At 43.5% G+C, this 15,913-nt stretch overlaps 1 protein-coding gene across 4 annotated transcripts in view; it reads right to left on the reverse strand.

Moving 5' to 3' along the window:
• The window catches only part of RPRD1A (regulation of nuclear pre-mRNA domain containing 1A), a 46,903-nt gene extending 32,818 nt beyond the window's left edge, over positions 1-14,085 (reverse strand). For 3 of the 4 annotated variants that reach the window (XM_009897148.2, XM_054164277.1, XM_054164276.1), the window contains exon 1: positions 13,752-14,084. In XM_009897148.2, the coding sequence (XP_009895450.1) occupies positions 13,752-13,902 (151 nt within the window). In that variant the 5' untranslated portion in view covers positions 13,903-14,084. Of the gene's footprint in view, positions 1-13,751 lie in introns of all 4 variants that reach the window. The other variant, XM_054164274.1, reaches the window with a different exon arrangement.
• Between the last annotated feature and the right edge of the window lie 1,828 nt (positions 14,086-15,913).

Below are 15,913 nucleotides of genomic sequence, written 5' to 3' on the forward strand. Positions count from 1 at the left end.
CCTAACTTTGTGTTTTCTAGTTGTTCCTACTCCAGTATTTTCATTTAACATCACACTTGATCTTCATTAGTCTACAAGCTTCCCAGAACTGCAAATTTTTCTGTATGGTAATATTTTAACCTTGTGTTAACATTAGAAAAACTTCATTGCCACCAGAGTCTCAGTAAACATGCTCTGCCATTTAAAAAACACAAAGGCTTCTCTTGAAAGACGAAATAATTTCTTTCCAGCCCTCTTGAGGAAAGCAGCACTGTGATAAATCTGGTCTAGGATTTCTTAAAAATCCATGCTTAGCTCCTAAAACTGACTGGGACCAGTCTTGTTCAACATCTTTGTGGGTGCCATGGACAGTGGCATTGAGTGCACCCTCAGCAAGTTTGCTGATGACACCAAGCTGTGTGGTGCAGTAGACAGGCTGGAGGGAAGGGATCCATCCAGAGGGACCTGGACAGGCTGGAGAGGTGGGCACAAGCCAACCTCAGGAGGTTCAACAAGACCAAGGGCAGGGTCCTGCAGCTGGTCAAGGCAATCCCAGGCACAAATCCAGGCTGGGCAGGGACTGGCTGGAAAGCAGCCCTGAGGAGAGAGACTTGCGGCTGCTGGGGGACAAGAAGCTCACCAGGAGCTCTCAGTGTGCACTTGCAGCCCAGAAAGCCAATCAGATCCTGGGCTGCAGCAAGAGAAGTGTGGCCAGCAGGGCAAGGGAGGTGATTCTCCCCCTCTACTCAGCTCTGGTGAGGCCACACCTAGAGTACTGTGTCCAGTTCTGGAGCAAGAGGGATGTGGACGCGCTGGAAGGTGTCCAGAGAAGGGCCACGAGGATGAGCAGAGGGCTGGAGCACCTCTCCTATGAGGACAGACTGAAGGAGTTGGGGCTGTTGAGTCTGGAGAAGAGAAGGCTCTGAGGTGACCTCATTATGGCCTTCCAGGATCTGAGGGGGGCCTTACAAGAAGGCTGGGGAGGGACTGCTCAGGCTCTCAGGCAGTGATAGGACTAGGGGGAATGGAATGAGCTGGAGGTGGGGAGATTCAGGCTGGAGGTGAGGAGAAGTTCTTCCCCATGAGAGTGGTGAAGCCCTGGAATGGGTTGTCCAGGGAGGTGGTTGAGGCCCCATCCCTGGAGGTGTTTAAGCCCAGGCTGGATGAGGCTCTGGGCAGCCTGATTTAGTGTGGGGTGTGTCCCTGCCCATGGCAGGGAGGTTGGAACTCAATGATCCTTCTGGTCCCTTCCAACCCCGACTGATACTATGATTATTAATTTCCACTCCAACACACAGAACCACCACACTAATATACAAACAGAAAATTCAATGTCGATACATTTGCATTCTGAAGAAATGGTTTGGAGAAGAGATTTTGCATTACAGAAAGATTCCCCTGAAAAACTTCTCCTTTAAAGTATTAGATTTTTCCCATACTCTTTAAAAGACATATCCAACAAGTTAGGAAAATTCTGGATTAAGGGAGTAAAGCAACTTCCCAAACCTGTATTAAAAGTAAGAATTTACCTCATCTCTTAGAATCAAGTCAAACAAAAAATGGCAAAAACTGATTAGTATGGAAGTACTGGACACAAGGTAGATCTGTTTAAAGTCTGCTCTGAACAGTGAAGTCAGCACATGCAAATACAAGGGAATCCCAGCCAGCATGGATTTAGGAAGGGCAGGTCCTGCCTCATCAACCTGATCTACTTCTATGCCCAGGTGACTGCCAGGTGGATATGGGGCAGGCTGTGGATGTAGTCTGCCTGGACTTCAGCAAGGCCTTTGACACCATCCCCCACAGCAAACTGCTGGCCAAGCTGAGTTGATCCGTAGAGGGTAGGACAGCTCTGCAGAGGGACCTTGCCAGGCTGGACAGATGGGCATGAGATGTAACACATCCAAGTGCGAGGTCCTACACATTGGCCACAACAACCACATGCAGTGTCAGGCAGAAAGGAACCTGGTTGACAGCAGCTGAACATGAGGCAGCAGTGTGCCCAGGTGGCCAAGAAGGCCAATGGCATCCTGGCCTGCATCAGGAACAGTGTGGCCAGCAGAAGCAGGGAAGTCCTTCTGCCCTGTACTCAGCACTGGTTAGGCCACATTTGGAGTACTGAGTCCAGTTCTGGGGCCCTCAGTTCAGGAAAGATGTTGAGCTTCTGGAAGGTGTCCAGAGAAGGGCAACAAGGTGGGGAGGGGTCTGGAGCACAGCCCTGTGAGGAGAGGCTGAGGGAGCCTGGGTTGCTTAGCCTGGAGAAGAGGAGGCTCAGGGGAGACCTTATTGCTCTCTACAACTCCATGAAGGGAGGTTGTAGCCAGGTGGGGTTTGGTCTCTTCTTCCAGCCAACCAGCACCAGAACAAGAGGACACAGTCTCAGGCGGCACCAGGGGAGGTTCAGGGTGGATGTTAGGAAGAAGTTCTTCCCAGAAAGAGAGATTGGCCATTGGAATGTGCTGCCCAGGGAGGTGGAGTCACCATCCCTGGAGATGTTCAAGAGGGGATTCCATGTGGCACTTGGTGCCATGGTTTAGTTGATTAGATGGTGTTGGGTGATAGGTTGGACTTGATGATCTCAAAGGTCTTTTCCAACCTGGTTAATTCTATTCTAAATAAGTTCTGACATATTTTGACCCAAATGAATTTAAGTGTAGGTCTTAAACTTACACTACCTACTTTCTGAATTAAAAACTGACAATACGGGAGCACATCTCCTACTTCTGTTTTAGGTAAATGGTAGTTCTGACACATTAAAGCTTTAAATTATTGAAAAAGAGAATCTTAGAAAATGTTTTGTCTCACAAGTACATCAAAATTAGATCGTGTTTACCAAAGCTTAACTGAGTCCAGGACTGGACTCAATGTCTGATGAAGCAGACTGTTCCCCTGCAGTCCTTGTCCATCCATTTCACAGAGGAAAAACAATAAATCATGTTTTAATACTCAGTGTTGCAACTCAACAGACCTCAAGTTCCTTGTTTCCAACAAGTAACCAAATTAACTGAGCTGCTAAAGCAAGAGATGTATGCAGTGCAATGAAGTTAGGTATGTTGATTCTCACAGCCTTGGCTTAATCTATTCACAACAAACAGATCTATGATTGGAAGAAGCATGCCACAGCCCAGAAAGTCGCTTTCAAGATTATTTCTTCTAGTACTGCCTCTTTGGCTTTCTACTACAATTCAACAGACACAAAGCTGCATATAATAAAGAAAAATTCTCAAAAACACTATTAAGCTATCTGTGATTTTAGTTGGAAATTCAACTAATTCTACCCTTACGTTCACAAGTAATAGTGGGAAGCAAAATTTAATTGTTCATGCTTTAAGAATGCTCCACATAAAATTCCAGTACTAAAAAATTATGCCTGCTGCAAGACTTGTTCCCTTCTACTTCACAAATCTTCAGGAGTTACATACTGGCCTTACCCCATTCTGCCTTATACAAAAGACTGAAGAGCAATGTAACCCTTAGCAACTGAGACAACTCTCAGCCAAAAAAAACCTAGCCAGTGTTCCAGTGCTTCTATGACTATAAATTAACTACTGAAGTCTGAAATAGAAGATTAAAATCCAGACCAGATAGATCTGTTCTGGGGTGGAAGGAAAAAAAAAAAAAATCTGTTGAAAGCATCTCTCTTTACAGACAGTAACACCAACTTTTCAGCCCTGGGCTTTGATATATCTTAGGACACAAAAATGGATGAAAGAACAGTTCGACTATTTTTTAAAGCGCCCTCTACACATGACAAGGCTATTAGCAAAAGCAGTCTTATTGTCAGAAGAAAATGAAAGATGAAAGCTAAGATCTGGGGTTAAAGGGGGATTTGAAAGGCACATACTGCCAGTGCATATTGTTAGAAATAGCTAGACCACGGTACACCTGGTACACTTAACAATACAGTCTGCATTCCTAAGAATATATCCATGTTGGACTGAACTACCTTTTCAGCAGCAGAGCAGTTTCTGCTTGTTTCCGAGTGACCATTTAATCACCAAAGCAGTCAACAAAGCAGCTCCCTAAAGCACTGGACCATATTAAGTAGATTACTCCCAAAGCATCCACAATTAAATTAATTGCAACTAAAACAAGGTCTATCTCAAAAATGTTGTCTGACACATTTAAATGCCAACAAAAACTGCAGATAGCATTATCAGATCTTAGCTTTTGGCAATATGTACCTAAGAACAACATAGCCCTCGTTCTCTATCAGTCCAATACAGACACACTGACATTGTACATTTGAGCATGCACCAGAGAACTCTAACACTGATGAGCCAAGAATTTGGTGCAAGAAACAGTGTTTTACCACAGAACGCAGTGAGTGTGTTATTTTCACTAAGGTTAACTCTGGTAGTTAAAATCAGCATAATCATCTGCATTTGTCTTCTGCAGGTTTACCTTCTGGTATTGGAAATTAAGCTCCCAAGAAAATTGCTGGATACACATCCATTATTTTCATGCTGTTCTACACCTCTTTCTAGATGTGTGAGAGATTTTCTGTCTTGCATATAGATGGAGAAACTACAGAGAAACACACAAGCAATAACAGACTTTGCTTACATCCTGTTACATGTGCATAGACTATTGATCTATCTGAAAATGATACCTCAGGCTTCAACCTTTTACAGGCTGCTATGCCAACTGACCTTGACAGAAAATATCATTTAACAAGAGTTTTTGAGAAAACAAGCACCAATAAGTGAAATTCTACTACCACTGTCAGCACTACAGAGTTTCTTCTTCACTGAAGTTCCCTAATGGAACTTGGCTCAATTGCTTTTGATGCACATTAGTCTACATACATGCAGCACAATCCCTGGGAGAGTTCCTGTGTCATAGCATGATTCATAACTTTGCAAGAGAAATTACAGGGCATCTTTGTAGGCAGCTGACAAGCTTTCAAGCTTTTTATTACAAGACTAAACTAATCTTTAAGTAAAGCAGCTGCAAGATCACTGACCCTTCAAACTGAGAGCTAAGTGGAGTTTCTATGAAAACTGATTAGCTTTGTACAGATATTCTAGCATTATCGAAGGTGCTGCCCTTACCCAAGAGGCTACCACTAGAAAGGACACTTCAAAGATGACATAATTGATAGAAGGCACAAAGGTACAACAAGCACTTTAAATTCATTAACTTTTTCATAACAGAAGGTTAACTAAGTGTTTAACATTGCACAGGTGTTTGATTTTCTTGGTAGATTTTACCAGGGTTTGTGAATTGTTAGGTTTGCCTTTCAAAGAGGATGATGTAACTGCCAGCAGAATGTGCATTCAAAAAAATCTGAGGGCCCAAAAATCTTGACTTTGAATTTGGAGTCTAGCAGACAAAGGGAACACAGTATACAGCCACTGCTGGGAAAGAGGCCATCAGCATCAAATTACCATGGTCATAAACCAAGGAAAGTCTTCAATACAATTACCCAAATGTGAAACAAACCATTTTTTTCATTGCTTTGCCTGGCTGGTATAATGCTAAGCTGAGTATAAATTGACAGCAACAACAGTGTTAGGACAGGAAAATGACACTAAACACACATTCAGAATCAGAATGATGAAAGACAGGCAGGTACAAGTAAGGTACGAGGGCAGGGGTGGTACAGCAATAAATCAATATAGATTTGTATACACTGCATTCTTTCAAGAATAATAGGGAGTCAACTAGTCAGGCTGGAATACACAAACCAAATGTGACAACAGTGCTCATCTATTTCTCTTGACTGTAGGTAACTTTGTAAATCAGATATGTAGCAAGTTTCTGAGACTTAACTCACATTCACCTCTAGATTTGCTTGCTGTTAGATTTCAAACCTTCATGCACAGATTAGAAGATTCATATGGATAAGCAGGAAGGTACATACAACACAAGCACCTCCATCTTAAGCCTTCTCGAGAACACCTACAACACTGAAAGCAGTAAACCACATCTGTTTCTTTTAAATAAAAGAAAAACCTATTCATTCTGTTAAGTGTATCCCATTGGCTAATGGCACTATGCCATCATTAAGTCAAAGAATCTTTCAGTTCCCAGTACAGAAAGATTCCTTTTCTTAGCAGAAAAACAACACTACATAGTACAGGAAATAATTGCTTTAAATCAGGAATGATTCCTGAAATCCACCTCACATCTGTAAGGCAATACATTCCCAGCCACTTTTGGCTATGGTTGTGCTCCAAACCAGTTAACTGAACATCAAAGTTACTCTGATATAGTATGATTTTTAAATCTGGTTTCAATTGCACTAGGCCTTCTCAGATCCTCTATTTTCCAATTTTCAGCAGCAACCACTACCACTGCCACAACTACCAGCTTAAGAAAAACGTAATGCAATGTCAACAGCTATCATGAAGGAGGACCCAAACATCAGCATATGCTCAGCAGCAGAAATAGCCATACAAAAATGTCACTTATACTACTGAACGACTTCAACATTCCAAAACAAACAACAAAATTCAAGTATAACAAATTGGAACAGCAGGTAAACTGACAATTGAGTGCTAAAAATACATCCCTCTGTAGCAGTTGAGATGTACTTGCACAACTGTATCTGTCTTAAAGACAACATGCAATGCCTTACTCAGCTGGGTAACTTTGCAGTCAAGACAGTATCAATGTGACACAGGTGAGCTGACAAATGCCAGGCAAAACAAAGTCAAGTGATTAAGATAAGGCAGTCAAAGGTGTTCAGCATCTTTTTCTGAGACTGACTAATCTATGAGGTGCCATGTCCGGATATGAGCAAATCTGAATCCAAAATCAGGTCTAAAGATACAACATCACAACTATTAAAATACCACTAAGACACAAACACTTAACAAGTGACAGTGCTGGACCTGAAAACGCTAATGGAAAATTAGTTCACAGGAAAATACGGTATTACAGACATAACTGGAGCTCGAAATAAAAAGTGCCACATTATCAAATTCAAGCATTTAGCAGTTAAGGGTTTGTGTTTTGTTTTTTTTCCTGTTAAATAGAACACATTTTAACCCACTACAGCAAAGATTACATGAAGCCTACTGAACAAGCATTTACTATTCACTCTTGAAGGCTGATGCTTTAAATTGCGGAATTTAAGATTTTAATTTTAAAACAAAACAAAACACACATACAACACAGGCCTGCAGTTGCAGAGAATTCTGAAACCAGAGAGGAGGAGATGTATGCAGGAGAACGTAACCTGATTTGCAAATAGTCTCAACAGCCTCCATCTCAGAAAAACCTCTTCATGAGGGTTCCTAAGAGTTTTTCCAGCAGCAACTCAGTGGCTACAGGCTTGAAAAATGAAACTGTGTATGTGTAGTGCCTCTGCTTCATTTGAAAAAAAGTTAAATCAATCCCTTTATGAGTACACAAAATTAAGATTGAACAGGCCCACAAGTTGCATTTTGGACATGACTGATGTAGTCACATTACAGTTAATTACTACTACTTAACTACTGAGTAAAGCTTATGATTATTGTTTATATACTATAACTGTTACATGTCCTGCACCTGAGATACAGGTGAAGCATGATCATTTTCCTCAGTGCCTACTGTTCAAGCCTTTATAGAATTCTAACCACTCAAAAGGTCTCTGTAAAATAATTAGGTTATGTTACATCACAAAAGTTAATCTACACTAGTTCTTGTAAGCAATCATGAAGTTACCATATTGTGTGTACCAAAGGAAAAAAACCCTTTTCTAAAATAAAAATGCAAGTTGTATGAGTTTCACATGCCAGTAATACACTTACAATAAGGTACTGAAAGAGTAGCCTTCCCACCCAATTACTCATTCCATAAATCAACTATGAAATTCAAAACAATGCACTCATGATAGCATAATCCAGTGCTAACACAGGCTGCGTTCTAAAGGAATACCACCACCCTCACAGTATCCTGTGGGCCACTACCAGCCAATCCATCAGGGAGCTCATCTATTTCAAAACTTATTATTGGTTTTGCTGGATTTTGATCAGCAGCACAAGATACTGTCAGGACAAAACAACCAAACAAACAACAAATATCACAACATCAGAAATATTTAAAGACATATTTAAGCAACAGTGGAATAGAAAAGGAACTGATCTGTTGTCATTGCAGACCTCTGCTTATCTGTCAAAACAGGAGAAAACTGTTATTGCATTACAGTTGGCATTTAAGCCATTCTATACATTTTCTCTCTCCATTTTACCCATCAACAAAAGGTCAATGAACTACAGAATTTGTTCTCCACTAATCATAGTAAAAGATAGCCCCAAAAAAACACTGAATACACCAAAATGTGGAGTACCTCAAGTGACACCTGATTAGTTTTGCACTGACGCAGACTCAGGTACACTCAGTACCACAGACAGTGTCAGCTTTGCCAGAGCCCCATCTCAGCAGAGATGGTGCATGTTCATCCATACATTTCTCATTAGCACATGTTTGAGGACAGTCATTAAGCAGCATGTCTCAAGTCTCTTGAAGCATGTAACATGCAATTTCTTATCATAATTTCATCAGACTACTGGTTGTCTAGGACAACATAAATATTTTCCCTAAATACCTGTGACAGTTACTATGAGTGTCTGGACATTTCAGAGTTATCATCACTTTCACAACACAGTCAATTCTAGAATACATTGTACAAGCTTTCCTCCAGCGTTCTATTATGTCTAAGAATACCCCTGTGAATTCCACATGCTAGTATTTTAAGAATTCCATATAAAAGTTGTGATAGTATTAGGAAAAAAGCATATATGCATAACCCTTCAGTAATCTGAGTTACATTAACTGTCTTGATAAATTTGGCTGTTTAGCAACACTGGAGTTCAGCAAAACATATCTAGTGTTAGGCATCTGCTCCAAGTTATGACAAAAACATGTTAGTTTTGCCCATTCTTCAAATTACTATCAAACTGCAAGAATTCTCCAAGAAAACAAATGAAAGTCCAACTGTAGAAAACCTGGAGATGAAAGTGTGTGGAACCAATTATCTATAGAGATGCCCTAAAATGAGAACCGTACACTACCAATTCATTCAAATAAACGAAGGCACTAAGATGTTGTGCTGCCATTTGAAAAGCTGCCTCTTCACCTCTACTCCAACAAAGATATTGACCATTTTAATAAATCAGAATTGGAACCCAACAGCTAAGAACAGACGACCTGTGAGTCCAGTGTTCGTATTAAAGGCATCTTCAACAGTAGGCCATTTGTCTCTGGGTTTAATGGTACCACTAATGCATGGCTTGGAAAAAAGCAAGCCGTACAGTAAATGGTGGCATCTTTTTGCTTCACTTTAGCACTGATCCAGTGTCTCCCCCTGTACTCAGCACCTCGAGTACTGTGTCCAGTTTTGGGCCGCTCAGTTTAGGAAAGATGTTGAGCTGCTGGAACGTGTCCAGAGAAGGGCAACAAAGCTGCTGAGGGGTATGGAGCACAAGCCCTACGAGGAGAGGCTGAGGGAGCTTAGCCTGGAGAAGAGGCGGCTCAGGGGAGACCTTACTGCTCTCTACAACTACCTGGAGGGAGGTTATGGATGTGGTAGGTTGAGAGAGGGCCTAGCTCTCCCTTCCCCACAGAGTAAGAAACCACAGCTAAACTCAGTCGGAGAAGCAAAGCTATATTTACAAGCATATATGGAATGAAGGTTATATATAACACAGTATATATACAGTATTTACAAAATATATACAGAAATATACAGCAAAGAAAAATAACACAACAAAATTCCCTCCTCAGGGAGGGTTTCCCTCCCTGTAACCCCCTCTCTCCCCCACTACCTCCCTTTTTTCCCAAAAAGGGGTTAGAGAGAGAAAGAAAAGCAGTTATTAAGAAAAAGAGATGTTATTAGGCTTCAAAAGCACATGCAGGAATTAGTTTTGCTTATCTCAAGGTCATTCTGGCTAGTTTGCTGAGAAGCAGGCAGGCAGAGAAGCAGAACAGGCTGGAACGGCAGAACAGGCCGAAACTCCGAAAAATTCCAACTGCCCTAAAACTTGAAGCTGCATTCTGCCCATCTACCAATGAGAATCATTTAGAATATCATGTTTTCATTTTGATACAAAAACATTCAGCCAGAGTCCCAGTACTGTCCCTTTCTCAAAGGCACAGCCTCAAATGGTCACAGTGGACAGGTGGGGGCTGGGCTCTTCTCCCAGGCAACCACCAACAGAACAAGAGGACACAGTCTCAAGCTGTGCTAGGGTTTGGGTGACAGGTTGGACTTGATGATCTCTGAGGTCTTTTCCAACCTGGTTAAATCTATTCTATTCGAAACGTATTTATGTAAGCCAAACCAACACACTCCATCTTTTACCCAAACTGAAAAGACTCCAGGAAAGAAAGAAAATAATAAAATGTAGTGGAATGCTGTGTTGTGCTCAGCTCAGCTAGTTGTACAATCGATGTTCCATGAGTCTAGAAGAGTAGGCTGGAAGGAAGATATGGAGATGAGGGTGAAAATACGGAAAGAATACAAGGAAAGGAAATAATTTAGGCTAAATTCTCAGTTCCACAGCACCACTGGCTAGCAAGAGCAGTAATGACAGTAATTTTTGTATCCATACTCCCCAAATAGAGATAATTTAAATGATGTTTCTATGGTTTGGATGGTGGGCAAGCTGGGAGCCTTTAACTATTTACTGCTTCAATGCCAGTGTTCTACTTTGTGATGTTTTATGAAAGTCACTTCACCACAAGATACAGGTCCTCCTTCTCATTTTCCACATGCTGTCAGCTTAGACCACCAAATCCACTCTCGGGGGATTACTGACCATCTTAAAACACTGTGCTGCAATTAACAATAAGCTAGGACCAGGCAAATGCAAGTTCACATTTAGGAGGCTCAGGTACTGTTGTCAGAGCTGGCAAATAAAATACATTTCATGCATACCAACTATGCCAGCTTCAAATGAAGTGGCAGAGGAACACAGGAAAGAAGCACTTGCACATGAGGCCTAAAAGCCCAGAAACAAAAGGTGCTAGACCCTGAAAGCAACTAAGTTACTCCAACCAGAAGACTACCACATGCTTTCCACAGACCCTTGAAGGTTGTTTTCCAAAAAGAAGTTACCAGAAAAATCTTACTTTAAAGCAGCAAAAGCTGGACAACAACAAACTGAGCATGAACCCAGTCACAGCAGCTCTGCTCATCTGAAGCTCAAAACAGGACAAACATTGAATTCTGGAAAAAAGCAAACTATTCCCATATTTAAAGAAGATTGTTATCCTTGCCTCTCAAAGCCACCTTCAAGCATGTAGCCCATGCCACAAGCAATTTTGCCATTTAGTCAAACAGCAGAACAGGAAAATTATGCTAATACTAATGCTAAGAACTGGCCATTAATATTATGGATTCTTATGAACTAGCACACGTTAAGATGGGCAACCAAAACATGGCAGATACCTTTCTGGTATAATTCAGAAGCCCAAACATTTGAGTTGTTTGTTTTGAAAGCTCAGAAGTACGATTCATAGAATCAATAAGGTTGGAAAAGACCTCAGAGATCATCAAGTCCAACCTGTCAGCCAACACCTCCTGACTACTAAACCATGGCTCCAAGTGCCACATCCAATCCCCTCTGGAATACCTCCAGGGATGGAGACTGCACCACCTCCCTGGGCAGCACATTCCAATGGCCAATTACTCCTCCTGGGAAGAACTTTCTCCTCACCTCCAGCCTAAACTTCCCCTGGCACAGTTTGAGACTGTGTCCTCTTGCTCTGGTGCTGGTAGCCTGGGAGAAGAGACCAACCCCCACCTGGCTACAACCGCCCTTCAGGGACTTGTAGAGAGCAAGGTCTCCCATGAGCTTCCTCTTTTCCAGGCTAAACAACCTCAGCTCCCTCAGCCTCTCCTCACAGGGCTGTGCTTGAGGCCTCTCCCCAGCCTCGTTACCCTTCTCTGGACACGTTCAAGAGCCTCAATAGCCTTCTTAAATTGAGGGGCCCAGAACTGGACACAGGACTCAAGGTGTTGCCTAACCAGTGCTGAGTACAGGGGCAGGAGGACTTCCCTGCTCCTGCTGGCTACATTATTCCTGATGCAGGCCAGGATTCAAATGCAGATGGGAGATCTGTTCCTTTGTTCTCAGAACAGGAAAAAATGCTTGCAAAAAAAACAGTGAAAATGCATAAGCATTTTCATAAGCTTAAATATACCACGAGGTATGTCTGTCTTTAGGCAACAGAAAAAAGTATTTAACATATGCTTCAGAAATCCCAAGACAGCATTTCACAGAAAAGGCACATTTGAAACAAAAACACAGTAGTCATGTGAAAAATCTAGTTTATAGGACTGTATTTCCATACTACACTGTAAAGTTCAGTATTATTTCATTACTCAAGATTTTGCTTTTAGTAGAACAATTCGCCTGCTTCATGCCCCCTAACCAAGAAGTAGTTGTGAGGCAGCCATGCACATTTTGTATTCCACTGTATTCTATTACACATCACACCTGCAAGTCTGCTATTCCTCTGTACTGCATGAAATTAAGGTAGCAGTTCCAGTTTCATAAGTCCTGTAATACTTTAGTGCTATTTTTCCTCTCCATTTGAAAACGTAGCCTTCTCCTTTCCCTCATAAAGAACCATGTATTAATGAGGCTCCAAAGGAAGCTTTTGGAAGAAAGTATCACTTCCTTGTGTAAGTTAGAGCTCTAGCAAGTAGTAATTTTTCTTTTTCTTAAATAAGTCAACTTAACATCAAATTACTTCCCAGTCAGGCCAAACAAGCCTTCACGTACCATTTCTGCCTGTCAGACCCTAAACCACTGCCTATAGCTGCAAGTTCCTTCACATAAGAATCGTAAGTCATAGAATCGTTGGGCTTGAAGGGACATCAAGAATCACCTAGTTCCAACCCCCCTGCCATGGGCAAGGACACTCCACATGAAATACCCAATACAGCTGAAGAGGCAACACATTTTTATTAACATCGATATTAGCCACCATCTGTCAAATAATTTCATGTATCCAAAACGGTTTTTTACTTCTCTTCCGCCCGAGTATCCACTCATCTACCCTACAGGAATAGTTGCTGGCATGAGCGGACAAAGCCACCATGTCAGGAGACTCAAAATAGTATTGCAGCTAACCCTCATTACAGATTATGAAAGGCCCAGCCTAAAGAGAATGGTCTTGGAAAAGCCATAGCTACCAGTATTGAAACGAAAAACCTTAATCCCGTGCTCACCACCCTGCTTCCCTTTCCTCACTTTCCTATGTCCTTCCACACACAAAAAAAAGAGGGCAAAGCCTGAGAATTAGCGTCCTTACAGGCAGTTCAATGAGGGAGAGAAGGGAATGTGAAGGAGAGGAAAAACAAACATAAAACCCAAACAGACAACAGGAAAAAACACAAACAAACCCCACAACCTCACAATAACAACAAAAAACCCACACACGGGGGTGAGGGTGGTGGGGGAAACACCAAAAAAAACACCCCAACCACCAGATGAGGAAGAAACACTTCGCACACCCTCGTCATCGAAATCCCGAGACGCGGGGTTTAACAGTTGTCCCAGTAACTCCGTTTTCCCAAAGGCACCGCGGGCCGGGAGGGCGGATCTCCCTGTCTCCCTCCCTTCTTCCTTCTCCCTGCCTGACAGGCCGAGCCCTGCTTTTCCCTCCTCTACAGCCACACAGGCTCCTGAGGGCGGCCCCCTGCTACAGCGGCCGCGCCAGGCGGCACCTCCCCAATACACACCGCCCCCGAAGAGAGCCGCACTCGGCCCCCGAGGGCGGGAAAAGGCCTGCTGGCGGTGACGGCGTCACAGAGGCCCTGCCAGCCTCACCTTTTCGTAGCTCCCGCTCCCACACGCTGACAATAAGCGCCGAGTGCTTGCGGTGGTGGATGAGCCAGAGGCTCAGGGTCTGCACGCTCTGCTGCGAGTTGCTCAGCTCCGACAGTTTCCGCTCCAGCGCTGCCTCCGAGAACGCCGACATAGCCGGGCCGCACTCGAGCTCGCCGCCCCCACCGGCCCGGCTTGGTGGCGCTTTGTCCCCGCCTCTCTGCTTCAGCGAGGGAGGAGCTAGGCGAACCCTGTCCCTTTCCGCTTCGCCGGCCGCCGCTTTCGTGTGCTCGGCAGGCTGGCGCTAGCAAAATGGCGGTAGCCGAATCTCTTAGAGCGCCGCTCGGACTCGCCCCCTTCCCATTTCCTCACTTCCGGCAGAGGCCCACAACAAGGACCGGGCGGGGAGGCAGCGGGGAGGTTCCTGCCCCTCAGTCTGCGTTGTGTTCCCAGCAGCCCCCGCGCGGCAGCCAGCACGGGAGGGTTATGGCGCGGGGGCGGCCGCGGCCTGCCTGAGGATTGTCGTAGGCCCGCGGTCGCCAGCCGACCTCCCTCTAAGTGGCCGAGCACCTGAAAGTGTGTGCACAGCAACCTTGTTTTACTCCAGAGGGAATTCCTAATGAGCCTCGGGAGGCTGTAGGACAGGGCAAGCAGAAGCACAGTTAAGGACAGTTACAACAACAGTCTGGATACATAAACCTTTTAACCTGGCAAATAACTTAAAAAGCTAGGCCCCCGAAGCAACCCAAGCCTAACAGTATCTTTGGCCTAGCAGGTTAAGGAGCTTAATGTCCCGATGGCATGTGTTACAAATAGCATGGCATTTTGTGTTTTGCAGATGTGCCTGGCCTCATCTTTAAAGAGCCTTCTCTCCCTTCATCCCTCCCTTCACCCCTCCCTTCCTCCATTCCTTTCTTCTTCCTTGGTATTAACAGTCTCGTGGTAGAATTCCAAAAGTGTTTCCTCTTGGTTGTTTCAAACTGGTTCCCTTTAAGCTGTGTTGAATCTTAGAATCATAGAATCTGTAAGGTTGGAAAAGACCTCAGAGATCATCAAGTCCAACCTGTCACCCAGGACCTCCTGACTACTAAACCCTGGCTCCAAGTGTCACATCCAGTCTCCTCTTGAACACCTCCAGGGACCGTGACTCCACCACCTCCCTGGGCAGTACATTCCAATGGCCAATTCCTCTTTCTGGGAAGAACTTTCTCCTCACCTCCACCCTAAACTTCCCCTGGTGTGGCTTGAGACTGTGTCCTCTTGTTCTGGTGCTGGGTGCCTGGGAGAAGAGACCAAACCCCCACTTGGCTACAACCTCCCTTCAGGGAGTTGTAGAGAACAACTTTGCCACTTCTGTTTTGGAAATAGTGAATAAAAATGGTTCCCTGTTCATCTTTGTGAAACACACACACTCTTGTAAAGAATTTTGTGAGGGACAGAACTGGTAGTGTAATAAATGTATGACAAAATTATGGTGATGAACAGAAAATTCTTACAGAATAACAGAGTTGGTAAGAATTTTCCTCGTTAGCTGAAATGCTGGAATGCAGGGAGGGGGAGAGGAGTTGGCAGATAGCCTTTGCATAGATCAGGAATAACAGGGTTTTTCAGTGATTTACTTCTGTTAGTCTTAGACAAGATAATCTTTTGTATAAGATGAAGGACACCTGGATAATATGGATACTTCTGTTATTTTTAGATAGAAGACATCTGGATAATATGTATACTTCTGCTATTTTTAGATAGGTAACCTTTGTATAGATAGGAAGCATCTGGACCTTGTCTGTGAAATATTAACATCCCTCTGTCATTATAGCCAGATAACTCTTTGTATAAAAGTTTGCCCCAAGCTCTCTGCAGGTACACAGGTCTTTGGAAATGATTCTACCTGTGTCCGGCACCTAAATAGAAGCATAATACAAGAAGCTTACTGAGTCTCTTGTGTCTTTCTCTAAGTCAATGGCAAATCAAAATTTTATTGAGAGCAAATGACCAAAAGCAGCGCTGGGCGGCTGGGGAGTCTCCTGCCCTACCGACGGCCCGCAGACTCTACCAACTCTGTCTTGTCCTTGTATAGTCTTTAGGCTGCACAGCGTCATGCTCCGAGATGTTTCCAGGTCCGCATCCTTCTCAGGTCCTTCTACCAGTGTGCGTGCCTGCAGGTT

The sequence above is a fragment of the Dryobates pubescens genome, chromosome 9 (assembly GCF_014839835.1).
Source record: "Dryobates pubescens isolate bDryPub1 chromosome 9, bDryPub1.pri, whole genome shotgun sequence".
Taxonomy (NCBI): domain Eukaryota; kingdom Metazoa; phylum Chordata; class Aves; order Piciformes; family Picidae; genus Dryobates; species Dryobates pubescens.